Source organism: Solea senegalensis, linkage group LG1 (assembly GCF_019176455.1).
Source record: "Solea senegalensis isolate Sse05_10M linkage group LG1, IFAPA_SoseM_1, whole genome shotgun sequence".
Classification (NCBI taxonomy): domain Eukaryota; kingdom Metazoa; phylum Chordata; class Actinopteri; order Pleuronectiformes; family Soleidae; genus Solea; species Solea senegalensis.
In genome coordinates, this window is record NC_058021.1 from 2,834,922 (window position 1) to 2,847,722 (window position 12,801).

The 12,801-nt window shown below is 43.8% G+C and overlaps 1 protein-coding gene across 1 annotated transcript in view; it reads left to right on the forward strand.

Moving 5' to 3' along the window:
* Positions 1-12,801, forward strand: part of sspo (SCO-spondin) — a 66,289-nt gene that overhangs the window by 13,361 nt on the left and 40,127 nt on the right. Inside the window, exons 25-58 of the mRNA XM_044045410.1 lie at positions 37-189; positions 637-730; positions 923-1,132; positions 1,922-2,127; positions 2,393-2,507; positions 2,797-2,918; positions 3,029-3,202; positions 3,274-3,507; positions 3,587-3,709; positions 3,921-4,018; positions 4,254-4,485; positions 4,572-4,724; positions 4,968-5,105; positions 5,240-5,422; positions 5,531-5,681; positions 6,265-6,424; positions 6,626-6,674; positions 7,049-7,153; positions 7,234-7,361; positions 7,779-7,899; positions 7,989-8,116; positions 8,210-8,351; positions 8,424-8,594; positions 8,677-8,857; positions 8,985-9,054; positions 9,175-9,196; positions 9,316-9,436; positions 9,556-9,769; positions 9,848-9,989; positions 10,931-11,107; positions 11,202-11,387; positions 11,747-11,824; positions 11,916-12,071; positions 12,626-12,784. Coding sequence (XP_043901345.1) covers positions 37-189; positions 637-730; positions 923-1,132; positions 1,922-2,127; positions 2,393-2,507; positions 2,797-2,918; positions 3,029-3,202; positions 3,274-3,507; positions 3,587-3,709; positions 3,921-4,018; positions 4,254-4,485; positions 4,572-4,724; positions 4,968-5,105; positions 5,240-5,422; positions 5,531-5,681; positions 6,265-6,424; positions 6,626-6,674; positions 7,049-7,153; positions 7,234-7,361; positions 7,779-7,899; positions 7,989-8,116; positions 8,210-8,351; positions 8,424-8,594; positions 8,677-8,857; positions 8,985-9,054; positions 9,175-9,196; positions 9,316-9,436; positions 9,556-9,769; positions 9,848-9,989; positions 10,931-11,107; positions 11,202-11,387; positions 11,747-11,824; positions 11,916-12,071; positions 12,626-12,784 — 4,896 coding nt within the window. The remainder of the gene's footprint in view (positions 1-36; positions 190-636; positions 731-922; positions 1,133-1,921; positions 2,128-2,392; positions 2,508-2,796; positions 2,919-3,028; positions 3,203-3,273; positions 3,508-3,586; positions 3,710-3,920; positions 4,019-4,253; positions 4,486-4,571; positions 4,725-4,967; positions 5,106-5,239; positions 5,423-5,530; positions 5,682-6,264; positions 6,425-6,625; positions 6,675-7,048; positions 7,154-7,233; positions 7,362-7,778; positions 7,900-7,988; positions 8,117-8,209; positions 8,352-8,423; positions 8,595-8,676; positions 8,858-8,984; positions 9,055-9,174; positions 9,197-9,315; positions 9,437-9,555; positions 9,770-9,847; positions 9,990-10,930; positions 11,108-11,201; positions 11,388-11,746; positions 11,825-11,915; positions 12,072-12,625; positions 12,785-12,801) is intronic.

Below are 12,801 nucleotides of genomic sequence, written 5' to 3' on the forward strand. Positions count from 1 at the left end.
GTTGTGTCACTTTTGTGTCTTTTTCTTCATCCTCAGCTCTGCAGTGTGACAACGGGCTGGTGTATGATCCCTGTGGTCCTGCTTGTTCTTCCTCTTGCCCCAGTGTTCAGTCCAGGAGTCCACACTCTCAGTGTGGGGCCCTGTCCTGTGTGGAGGGCTGTTTCTGCCCTGCAGGCACTGTACGACATGGTGAGACTGATGTAGAACAACAATACTACACACTGAGAGAATACCTGTTTAACACAGACACAGCTTTTGTCATCATTTTTGACCAAATACACACACACACACACACACACACACACAAACTGAGGTAATTAACATCTTTAGCCTCTCATCCTTGCATTTGAATAGAAAGTGGTTGATATGTTGATCGTCTTTATATGTAGAGCAGCTAAATGAACAAGGTGAGCAGAATCAACAGGTGAGGTGGGTGTGGCTGACAGGCAGGGTGAGTTACACTGGAGAGGTGGTATATAAAACATTTCTATATCAAAGATATAAGATAGATATTTTAAAGAAAAAAAATAATCCCAAGAATCTTAGATAAGGTGATTATAAAACCATTAGGTTGTGAAAGAACTGTAAAGATTCATCCTAAATCATCATGAGAAGCTGAGTCTTGTGTTTGTTCAGGTGACAGTTGTGTTGTTCCCACTGAGTGTCCATGTGAGTGGGAGGGATCTATGTTTCCACCTGGAACCACCATCACTCAACACTGCCAGAACTGGTGAGTCCATCGGCTTGCCTGTTGAAATAGTCTACATTACATTCAAGTAATAATGTTTAGAGCTGAAACAATTAATCGATTACAACTATTTTGATAATCGATTCATCAGTTTGAAGCTTTTTTCATGATTAAAACAAGATTTCCGATTGTTTAAGCTTCTTAAATGTTATTTTGTGGTGGTTGTGAGTGCAGCTCCTGCGAAGATGGTGTGTGGCGGTGTGATGGTGCAGCCTGTCCTCCGCCCTCACCTCCCTGTCTGGAGACAGAGTTCACCTGTGCTCGGGGCCGTTGCATCCCCTCTCACTGGGTGTGTGACAATGAGGATGACTGCGGCGATGGCTCCGATGAAGTCTGTCCATCCACCTGCTCCCCGGACCAGTTCCACTGTGACAACAGTCCAAGGTGAAGCCGAACTCACATTATCATTTCAATTAAAGGACATGCACAGCAGCCATTTTGACAGGTCAGGGGGAAAATCACAGGTGTACATAATCACATTCACGGTGGCTGAGTTCCATTTTGCTTCCTTGCCTTACATGAACAGAGCCATTGTTAATGGGATCTGTAACACTTGTTATTTTCCTGCTAAAAAGACTAACACCATGACTAACTCTGAATGTCAAGCTCATAGTGTTTGCTAATGCACTCAAACATGGATCACTGAACAGGCCTACTGGGCCCAGGGCTCAGGGTCTCAGAGTCTCAGAGTCTCAGGGTCTCAGCCCTGAACCATAGCCAATGTACATGAGGGAGGAGAATCTGAGATATTTTTCTTCTACACAACCTTTGTACTGTTGTTGATTTGTGTTTGAGTGCAGGGACGATCAGATCAAACTGTAGATCAGTTAAAAAGACTTAAAAATCCTGAAAACAGTGCTCCGGTCCTGCAGGAAGTACTGAACCATTCTGTCAACAAATGTCTTTTATCAACTGATTCTAATGATTCCGTTACACCCAAAACAACTGCTTTACCAGTCGCTAGTTTGTGTGTTTGTGTTGCGTGTAAAACAAAGTCACGGCAGTTTCATGCTGCCGTGCTATGATGACTCCGCCCACATTAAAGGAGGTACTCGTTACTTTAGTAATAACAAAAACCAACCAAACCGTGTAGAGAGGAGTCGTACTGGAACTGTGTCCCTTTAGTACTGAATGTGCTCAATGAATAAAGTGAGTGAACTCCTCACTCTGCAGTGGACCATGTTTGGACCTGGCTCTGCGTTGTGATGGCCACCCAGACTGTACTGACCAGTCAGATGAGGACTTCTGTGGACCTGCCACCCCCGTGCCCCTCTGTCCACCGGGAGACTTTCAGTGTGCCAGTGGAAAGTGTTTGCCAGCCAGTCAAGTGTGTGATGGACGACTGGACTGTGGCTTTGCTGATGGGTCCGATGAGCAAGGTGATTGGTCACTGACACATTTTACCCCCTGGACAACCTTGAAGTGAGCAGGGTTCTCTGATGGTCTGTTATCATGTATCATTGTTTTGACATAAATCTAAGAATAGTATTTTAAAACATTCTAATATGTAAACAGCAGCCATTTTGACGGGTCACAGGGGGAAATGGCTGAGTATATAAGCCAGTATATAGCAACAATTATGCTGTGTTGCTTTCTGTTTGTTGTGTGTTTTCATTATGAACAAGTGTATTATTGTTTACTCAGACTGCGGTGTGGTATGTGATGAAGGGGACTTCCTGTGTGCTGGAGGACGTTGCATTCTCTACCTCCACCGCTGTGATGGACATGACGACTGTGGGGACTTGAGTGATGAGAGGGGGTGCGTGTTCATCTCCACTGAATCTGCTTTGTGAGGTTGTTGTGTTCGTATGTGTCACCTTGGTCTACTTGGTGAGGTCTAAAATACCAGTATCAAAAACTCTCCACTAAATATGTATCAAGTTACATGAAAGGGTTTTTCCGTCGTGGTCCTGAGGACCCACTGCCCTGCATGTTTGAGATGTTTCTCCACTCCAACACTCCGGATTCAAATGAGTCTTATGGATCAGGCTTTTCAGTGCGTGATGATCACCTCACCATGTGATGATATCATGTTTCTACTGTTTCAGGTGTGTGTGTGTACCAGGAGAATTTCAGTGTCCAGGTGAGCAGTGTGTCCCCGCAGACAGAGTATGTGACGGCAACAGAGACTGTCCCTCTGGAATAGATGAAGCTGTTTGTCCAAGTAAAGGTAAAATACAAGTGCTATTCATTTATGTCTAAAGCCAATCCTGAATCTTGAATCCACACTGAACGGTTTGTATGTAATAATAATGAATTTCCTCCTCTCTTGCTTGGCAGTGACTTGTGCTCCTGGGCAGTTTGCCTGCAGAGATGGAACATGTGTTTCCATAGCTACGCTGTGTGATGGGACATCAGACTGTCCAGGTGGAGATGATGAGAATACAACCGTTTGCTACTCTAGTTTAACAACACCACCACAACCACATGTCACCCCGGTTATGCCCACTTCTGGTAAAAGTCATATCTTACAATATTATAAGATTTTGAGGGAATTCATTTCTTACAGTTTTCTGTTTTCTCAGTTTGTAGGTCCTATGAGTTCAGCTGTGCCACCAATGGTCAGTGTGTGCCTCAGGCCTGGCGGTGTGATGGTGAGACAGACTGCATGGATGGCAGTGATGAGCAGCAGTGCAGCGCCCCCTGTGGTCCTGGCCAGACTCCTTGTCTCAGTGGGGACCAGTGTGTTGACCACCAGCATCTCTGTGATAGGATTCCCCATTGCAGCGATGCCTCAGACGAGAGCATAGACCACTGTGGTGGGTTCAATTCAAATATCCTAGAGTTTATATAATCTGGTCACACAGAGAGGCCTGTTGACACTTTGTTCTCTTTTAGGATCTAGCCAGATTCCTCCGTGTCCAGGAAGCTTCTCATGTGACAACCGCACCTGTGTGAATATGTCACAAGTCTGCAATGGCATCCCAGACTGTCCACGCGGTGATGATGAGTTGCTCTGTGGTGAGTTGAGTAAGTACCGGGAATTAGGAATTAGCAAAAATTGAAAACATGTCAAGTCAAGAGGGACAAATTAAAGAAAAGAACAGCGAGAGAAAGGAACAACTTAAATGGAACGAATGACACAGGAAGTACAGTCGCCTACATTTATAGCATTTGATGGTGAAAGATCTCATTTCATGTGTTGATATTTTTGACATCTTGTCCTGTTCAGATAAGACTGTCTCACCAGTGCCCCCTGGTGGTAGGAACACCACAGTCTCTTGCCCTGAATTCACCTGTACGGATGGATTCTGTATCCCTTTCAACATGGTAGGTGCACAAACATAGAATGAACATTTAACTGTTTGCCAAAAGCCAAGCCGTGATCGCATTTTCAGTTGCTGCCCCAAATGAGTTGTCATCAGGGCAACTCAGGCCACTCCTCTCTTCATGTCCTGGTTATAAATATTTAATATAGCAAATAATGCAGTTAAAAAGAAGGTTTATCCTTTAATATGTCTCAGGTCCTTCCTATATCTGCTCACTGACCTCATCTTTTTACCAGGTTTGTAATGGTGTGGCAGACTGTGTAGACCCATCAGTGGCACCACCTGGGGGCGCCACAGATGAGCAAGGCTGCAGAACTTGGAGCTCCTGGGGTCAATGGAGCCCCTGTAGTGCATCCTGTGGGACAGGCTCCACGAGCCGGCGGAGAACCTGCCCACCGGGAGACCTTCTGCACCGCTGTCAGGGACAGGATGTCCAGAGGCAGCAGTGCTTCAACACCACCTGTCCTGGTAAAACACAAGATAAACATGATAAAGTGAATAAAATATGGAGTGTATTTGTTGTTAATACATAAAGCTCTCTTGTCTCTCTCCAGTGGATGGTCAGTGGCTTCCTTGGGTGATCTGGTCAAACTGTTCCAGTGGCTGCGGTGGAGTCCAGGTCAGACAGAGAGACTGCATCCCTCCTCGAAATGGAGGTCGAGACTGTTCTCAGCTTCCTGGACCATCAAACCTAGCCATGGAGATCAGTAAGAGCTGAACACTGAAGTGAAATTAACAATATTGAAAATGCTTAAACCTACTAACAATTGTTGGTTTGAAATATGGACAGAAATGCCAGTCTTGTGCTTAGCAATAGTCATTTTAAAGAATTGATTCGCCCAAAATCCACTTCGTCCTTGGAATAACTAGGACTGTATTTGATCATCGATCCATCATATGCATAATAATACAAAATAGATATAACCACTTTCTTCACTCTTCCACTCCAGAACCTTGTCCTGACAACGGATGTGACAACGGCAGCTGTCCCAGTGGGCAGGTGAGACACAGCTGTGCTCCCTGTCCAGTGTCCTGTGCCCACATCAGCAGTGGGACAACCTGTGAGCCCACAGCACCCTGCTTCTCAGGTCAGTCAGGGTAATCTGGATTATGTCAGACTACCCTGTATGATACATTTTTTTTTTCTCCTTCCATTTTGAAATCTTCACCCTTCTGTTTTCGTTACAGCCTCTTTTCTCATTTACACATTTGGTCCTTTCAGGATGCTGGTGTCCAGAAGGTCAGGTGATGAGTCATACACAACAATGTGTGTTACCAGAGGAGTGTGTATGTGAGGTTGCAGGTGTGCGATACTGGCCAGGCCAGCAGATGAAAGTGGACTGTGAAATTTGTGTTTGTGAGAGAGGAAGACCTCAGAGATGTCAGCCCAATGCAGAATGCTCAGGTGAGTCTGTCAAAGCAACTCTGGTAAAATCCATATCACATCCATTCCTGGCTTTTGTCTTGAATCTCGTGTGCACGTTCATACACAGTTGGTGTTCTCTTATTGTAGTGCACTGTGGTTGGTCGTCGTGGTCTGAGTGGGGCGAGTGTTTGGGGCCCTGTGGTGTCCAGAGTGTTCAGTGGTCTTTCCGGAGCCCAAATAACCCCAGCAAACACGGCGACGGGAGAACATGTAGAGGAATTTACAGGAAAGCTCGCAGGTAAGTTACTCCTCAGCTGACTCTTGACTCTGGGAACTATTTACTTTTTATCCTTAACCTTTATTCCAACTTTCCACCTAACAACTCCTGGCCAATATTTACTTTTCACATACACATTTTATGTTTTACAACATAGTAGAGTTTCCAAAGCATGGTTTAGTGATTCTCTGGTTTTTCGTCAACATGGCGTTTTTATTGGAATCAAAACATCCTCAGGTGAATCTTAGCCACATCATCAGTGATGTCAATTCAATGTGATTCTACCTTAAGTGCTGTGTGTTTACATTTAAATGAATCAAAGGGGTTTACACAATGTGGATTAAGCTCCACACGACTTTGTGTTTCCCAGTTTTCTCAGTATAGCCGTGTTTAGACATTACAACATCTGTTGTACCTATGCAGGTTGATGGAGTGAAACAAAATTCATTCAATACAGAAGGAGAAAATAATAATAAGATGAACAGAAAAGGGAAACAGAATAGACTCTGCTGCAGTTAGACTGTAGACTGAAATGTAAAATGAAAAGGAAAGTTTCAGAGTAACATGTCTGTGACATGACTTCATGCTTTGTGTGTATATGCAGGTGTCAGACAGACCCCTGTAATGAGTGTGAGTTCCAGGGTCAGGCTCATGCTGTTGGAGACAGATGGAAGTCTGACCACTGCCAGTTATGCCATTGTCTGCCCAACCTTACAGTGCACTGCTCCCCCTACTGTCCATACACTGTCACTGGATGCCCACAGGTAAAACGAAAGTTATGTATGTAACTACGGTTCTATGAATCCTGGATGTTCTTTAAAATGGTGTTCCTGACAGCCTCCGTGCAACTATTTGGGAGCGACTCACATATTTTCTATGTGATTGTCTGGGCTTTAATGCACCTGTAACCTGGTTTCCATTCATTTTTGTGCACCTTGGCTACTTTAACACAAGTGTTTGTGCAGGGCCAAAGTCTAATGCCTGGAGAAGGAGAAAGATGCTGCTACTGCCAAGGTACAACCACGACTCTTCTTTTACACTCAATAAAACCTTCTGTTACAACCTTCCCTGGGAATTCAATATTTTTTAGTTATTTCAATTTAACTCCTACTCCAATGACTAATGTAAGGCAAGCTGGTCTGCACACAGACATCTCATCCTCATTTAAGTCAAAAACATCCATTTAAATACAGATAAAAAAAAGGAGAAACAACAATAATGAATAAAAACAAACTCTGATTCAAAGACAGAAGAGGTGTGAGCACATTCATCAGGGTTATTTTTCATCAGACAGACCACTGTTGTTGTGACAAGTATTTATGTTTTAATACATATAAGGTCCCATTCATTGATGTAAACATATTTCTTTCTAAAACAACTGTGTGTAGAAGGAAATGACATCATTCTTGTGACAAGTGCTCCTCCCATTGCAACCACCAAGCCAGCAGAGGGCACTACACCCCAGGTTCCCACATATCCACTTCCTCCTGGAGGTTCGTATCGGCCCCGTATGAACATCTGTTTGGGTCTCTTTTTTTCACTCATGGTTCTTTTGAATGGAATCTGTGTTCAGATGACTGTTGGTCTCCTCTGGGTGTTCAGACTCTGCCGGTCTCAAGTTTCAGTGCCTCTTCACAGCAGACTGGTCATCCTCCTGAGGCCGCTCGCCTCCATGGATGGGACCATCACACAGATCTCCAGGTAAAACACATCCACGGTACATGTTTTCTCAGTCATCAGTCCTTCTTCTGCCCTATCATTAATGAACGCCTGGACAAAGAGCACCTTTTCTGTTTGGGGGAATTCTAAATTTCTCTGTGATCCTCTTACTTTCAGTGTCACTAGTTGACTGACTTCTTTTAGTTTTGGTTGAAACTTTATAACTAACCCAGTGAGTCAAACACCACATTTATGGATTTTACACTTTGGTTTCCTGGCCTTCATTAAGCAGTGCTGTTTCAGTCCAGTGGAAAGGGAACCAAGTCAAACCAAGTAGAATTGACTAGAATTTCCTTCCTAGTACTCTTCTAGTAATCGCTGACAGACAAACTCTAAACTGTCAGTGTAATATAAACCAGTCTCAACACTAGTTTAATTCTGTTAATCACTCATGTGCAGGGTTGGAGTCCAGAACCTGAGGATTATAAGGACCTGCCCCAGCAAAGTCCTGACGGTCACAGCAGCAACTCAAAGGGCCCTTATCTGCAGATAGACCTGCTGCAACCATACAATATCACCGGTAAACAAAGAGACTCATCGGTGTAATGAATGTAAGTATATATGTGTCCATCAGTGTAACAAAGACAAAGGTGTTGTGGCTCTCTGCAGGTTTGTTAACCCAGGGTGGAGGAGTGTTTGCTACATTTGTGTCCAGTTTTTACCTCCAGTTCAGCCAGGACAGCAGACACTGGTACACTTACAAAGAGTTTGTCACTGACGCGCGACCCAGAGCCAAGGTCAGACATCAAAACCAAGAGCCGGCATCTTTTCTTCATACCGTTGATTTTGAAGGCCACTCAGCTTCTCTTCCTCACACGTTGAACTTCCAGGTGTTTCTCGCAAACCGCGATGATCGTGGAGTGGCTGAGATCAGATTGGACCGGATGGTGTCCGCTCGATTCGTACGTCTGCTTCCACATGACTTTCAGAATGGCATCTACCTTCGACTTGAGATTATGGGCTGCGGCGATGGTTAGTACATTTTTTTATGCCATGTTTTAGGTGATTTAGAAAGTCTTTCTAAGATGTTTTGTGCTCCCTCAGGTCATGGCTGGTTAACCACCTCCACCCCTCCGTCGTCTGTGTCTCCAGAGGGTGGCTGCAGAGGGAAGGAGTTCCAGTGCACAAATGGTCGTTGTGTGCCTGCGGGTCCACTGGGAGTTGTCTGTGATGGAGTCAATGACTGCGGTGATGGATCAGATGAGATGCAGTGTGGTGAGTTTCCTACCATGACACAACATGAAGTCACTTATTCTTCACAAAACAAACAGAAATAAGTTTGATTTTGTGCCTGCAGGTACACTGCCCTCACCTACTGCCACCAGTCCACGCAGCTGCCCTGCTGGGCAGTTCTCCTGTCCTCCACCAGGGGGCTGCATTGAGGCAGGGAAACGCTGTGATGGTGTCTTCCACTGCCCCAAAGGAGAGGATGAAACTGGCTGCCACCCACATGACAACATGACTACTCAGTCAGACAGGTGGAGTGGAATGTTTGTTCTGTAGATCTATGAACTATTTAAATGTTCCTGCTTTTGTTTTTTGTCTTTATTCAGCTTCCAGTTTGTTGTTTTTGCTGTAAAACTTCCTCTGTTGTATTTTCTACAGACCATACACAGCTGCTCCTCTCATGACTCCATCCATGGCTGCTGTCACTCATCCCACAACAACCCCAGCAGTAAGTGTGTGTGTGTGTGAGGATGCAGACACACATCATTCAACCAAAGACCTATTGATTTACAGCTGATGAGAAGATTCTGTGTTAATATATTGAAGGAATTATCTTATTTATTTACAGAGTGGTGGCCCAGGATATAGGGGTGAGTGTTAAAGTGTTATACTGATTTATTTGTGATAAAAATCAATTCTCTTGTGTGTGACGTATTCAGTTTCCAGTCTGGTTCTCTTAAATGTTCTTAATGTTCCGCATATGCTGCAGATATCTGCTCCTCTCCCCTTGGACTGGAGGACGGGCGGATTAGATACGGTCAGCTGACGTCATCCTCACATCGGGAGAACAACCCAGCTGATGCTGGACGACTGAACATCATCCCAAACGTGTGAGTGGTCTTGTATGTGTGTGGCTGCTGTTGTTGTAAAACAACCTGATTATTTGATGGTGTCGTTTGCTTGCATGGATTTAATGTTTTAAGAAGCACGTGCTCTTGTGTGTGTGTAGTCAGGTTATGGAGCCTGGATGGAGTCCCTTACCCACAGATGCCCAGCCATATTTTCAAGTGGACTTCCTGGAGCCCATGTGGGTGTCAGGTGTGGTGACGCAGGGCAGTGAGAGGATGTGGGGTTACCTCACAAAATACCGCCTGGCCTTTGCTCTGCACGGCAACCTCTTCACAGATTTCACTGACAGTGGGAAACCTGGTCGCCCTGCTCAGGTATTTGCAGCAGTTTGGTGTGAAAAGCATATTTCACATCAAACGTTACGTTTGTAAGAGTCTGTTTGTGTGTTGTAGGTGTTTGAGGTGCGGATGGTCGGCAGGAACCCGGTGACCCGATGGCTCGATCGGTTAGTCAGAGCTCGCTACCTGCGCATCATCCCCGTGGAGTTCAGACACACTTTCTACATGCGTGTGGAGATCCTGGGTTGCAGAGGAGGTGAAGGATTTAAAGATTACATTTAAATATTATTATATAATATTTAATCACATTTTTACTGATTGGAAGAAATCAAAATTTTTTATTTCTGTATCATTTTTGTCTTTTAATTACGTTGTGTGCTTTAGTGTCTCTACTTTAACCTTCAGGACAAATGTTATTATTAGTGCTGTCAAGAGATTTAAAAAAATTGAGAGATTAATGAATTATGATCTGTAATGAATTGATCTAATTAATCTATTTTTTAATCTCACCTAAAGATTACTGAGAAAAGCCCTCAACTTGAGGTATTTTCAATTAAATTCATTATTACATTATTGTGGCAGATCAAAAGATTGATATATAACAAAAAAGTTGCTTTATAATGTTAACAAACTTGAACAGATGCAGCCATTTAAACTCTGCTGTGTTCTTTTGTCAAACTCCAAATAATTAGAAAATACAAATAAAAGTGAGAAGTGGGGGCATTTTAGAAATGTAAATACCCCGTTCATTGGGCCCAGAACTCTCACATGCTCCTCCATTTTCACGTCTCCTCTGTAATCACCGACTGACTATTGTTTTCCACCCCCATCAATTTTATAAAAAATCGACTTAAAAATTAAAAATGAGATTAACGCCATTAAAAAACATAACACGCTAAATATGACTGCAATTAATTAATCGCAATTATCGCGATAATTTCACACCCCTAGTTATTATATGTATTTGTCACTACTGGATCACAACCTCTCATCTGTGTTTGCTAAAGTTCTCCCTGTAAAGCACAAGTGTCCACAGAAACTAAACAAAGTGGCAGAACATTTCCCATGAGGCCATGCTGCTGCTTCCTGATTTAGATGGAGAGACAATTCCATAATGTGTGTTTCACTAGAAAATGTAATAACCTACTTCCACTTCTCTTCTGCTGTAATACATGAGACTTCCTCCTGCTGTTGTAGATGAGCTGGTGACTCCGAGCAGCGCAACCTCATCTCCCTCTGGTGGTGGTAAAGTGACAGTGCGGCGCTGTAAGCCGGGCCAGTTTGCCTGCGAGCACAGTGAACAGTGCGTCTCTGTCTCTGTGCTGTGTGATGGACGAGCCGACTGCAAGGACCACTCAGACGAGATCAGCTGTGGTGAGCTGTGACCTTCACTCATGATTTACTCCTCACACCTGTTTTGAGTCTCTGGAAGTCTGAGTGTGTGGTGTTTGTGATTCTGTTTGTTCAGGTACAGCTCCAACCAGAGGCTCTCCCGGCCTCCAGAACCAGACCAGCTCTGCAGGGAGACCCGGTTTCCATGGTGACAGTACAACGGGTGCCCCAGGCCTCCATACGACTAAGTCACAAGGTGGCCTTCCTGGTGTGGTTACACCAGAGGTCACAGGTCACCCTGGACTTACACCAGAGGTCACAGGTCACCCTGGACTTCACAAGACCACAACTCCAAGTAGCAGTAAGTAAAGCTGGTTTTTCATTTAGTTTTTAAATAAAGAATTGTTTTTTAACAATAATGATAATGATAATGATAGAAATGTTAATATAATAAAATGACTGGTTCATTGAAAGTCGAGGGCATCACTTTATAAACAAATATCTGTTACATTGAAACCATTGTCAGGTTGAGACAGTAGTGTAGAAATGTTTAACTTCAGACAGCAAACACATCAACAACTACAAAAAGCATCAAACTTTACACATTGCAGTCTCTCCATCATGTTATTCGTTGTCTTTGTTCTTTAGGCCACTGGACCACAAAACTTCCTGTGTACCCAGGGGTCACGACAGGTCAGCCTGGACTTCACCTCACTACAACCCTGGGCTCTGGAAGACCTGGTTTACAAACCACTAAAGGTAAGTGTGTGTGTCTGTCAGTGTCAGGGTCTGTGTCGTCACCTTTTACTGCACAGAGTTGACCAGGTTTAGCTCTGGCTTTTATTTACAGCTCCGTGGATCACCACAGCTCCTGATGATGGTGGTTTACCCAGAGTGCTTTGTGTGGAAGGACAGTTTGCATGTCACTCACTGGGCTGCGTGGACTCTGCTCAGGTGTGTGACGGCAGGCGGGACTGTGTGGACGGGTCAGATGAGCAGCGCTGTGGTACGCATCAACACCATGTTATTAGGGGGAGGAGAACGTGCACATTAAAATGATTTTATTTTCATTTGAAACTGATTCAACAGGATCAAACTAAATCTGCACAGTTTAAGCCACATGTTTTTATATTGGGACCCCATTTTTAAAGATGACAAACCACGGTGACCCAAGTGCATAACGTCATCTTTACTTATTATTATTTAACATCTAATATTATTTTCAGACCTTTCCTACATACATGTGTTTGAAAAATTAATCAAAGCATCTTATACATGTTATTAAAAACATTAACTCTAAAGTAAAAGTCTGGAAAATTAGCAGATTTCTTTGATAACCCAAAATAATCCCATGAGCTGTTTGTGAGGCTCTGGGAATGACTTTGACTCTAGATGTATGTTTGAATGATTTAATAAGACTACAAAAAAATATATTCAACAAAACATGTTGTTTTAAATGTCCTTCAAATTGATTTTTGTAAGACATGTAAGTTGAATAATGTTCAGTTTCCCATGTATATTTTATGTATATATAATGTTTTTATTGCTATTTCTTATTAGGCACAACAGCCAGACCAATGGTGACGTCACAGCGCCCCCTGGAGCCCTTCCCATGTTCTCCTAAGCAGTACCCCTGTAACAGTGGGGAGTGTGTGCACCTGGAGCGCAGATGTGACTTCCATAAGGACTGCCTGGATGGCTCAGATGAGAAGGACTGTGGTGGGTTATTATTTCAC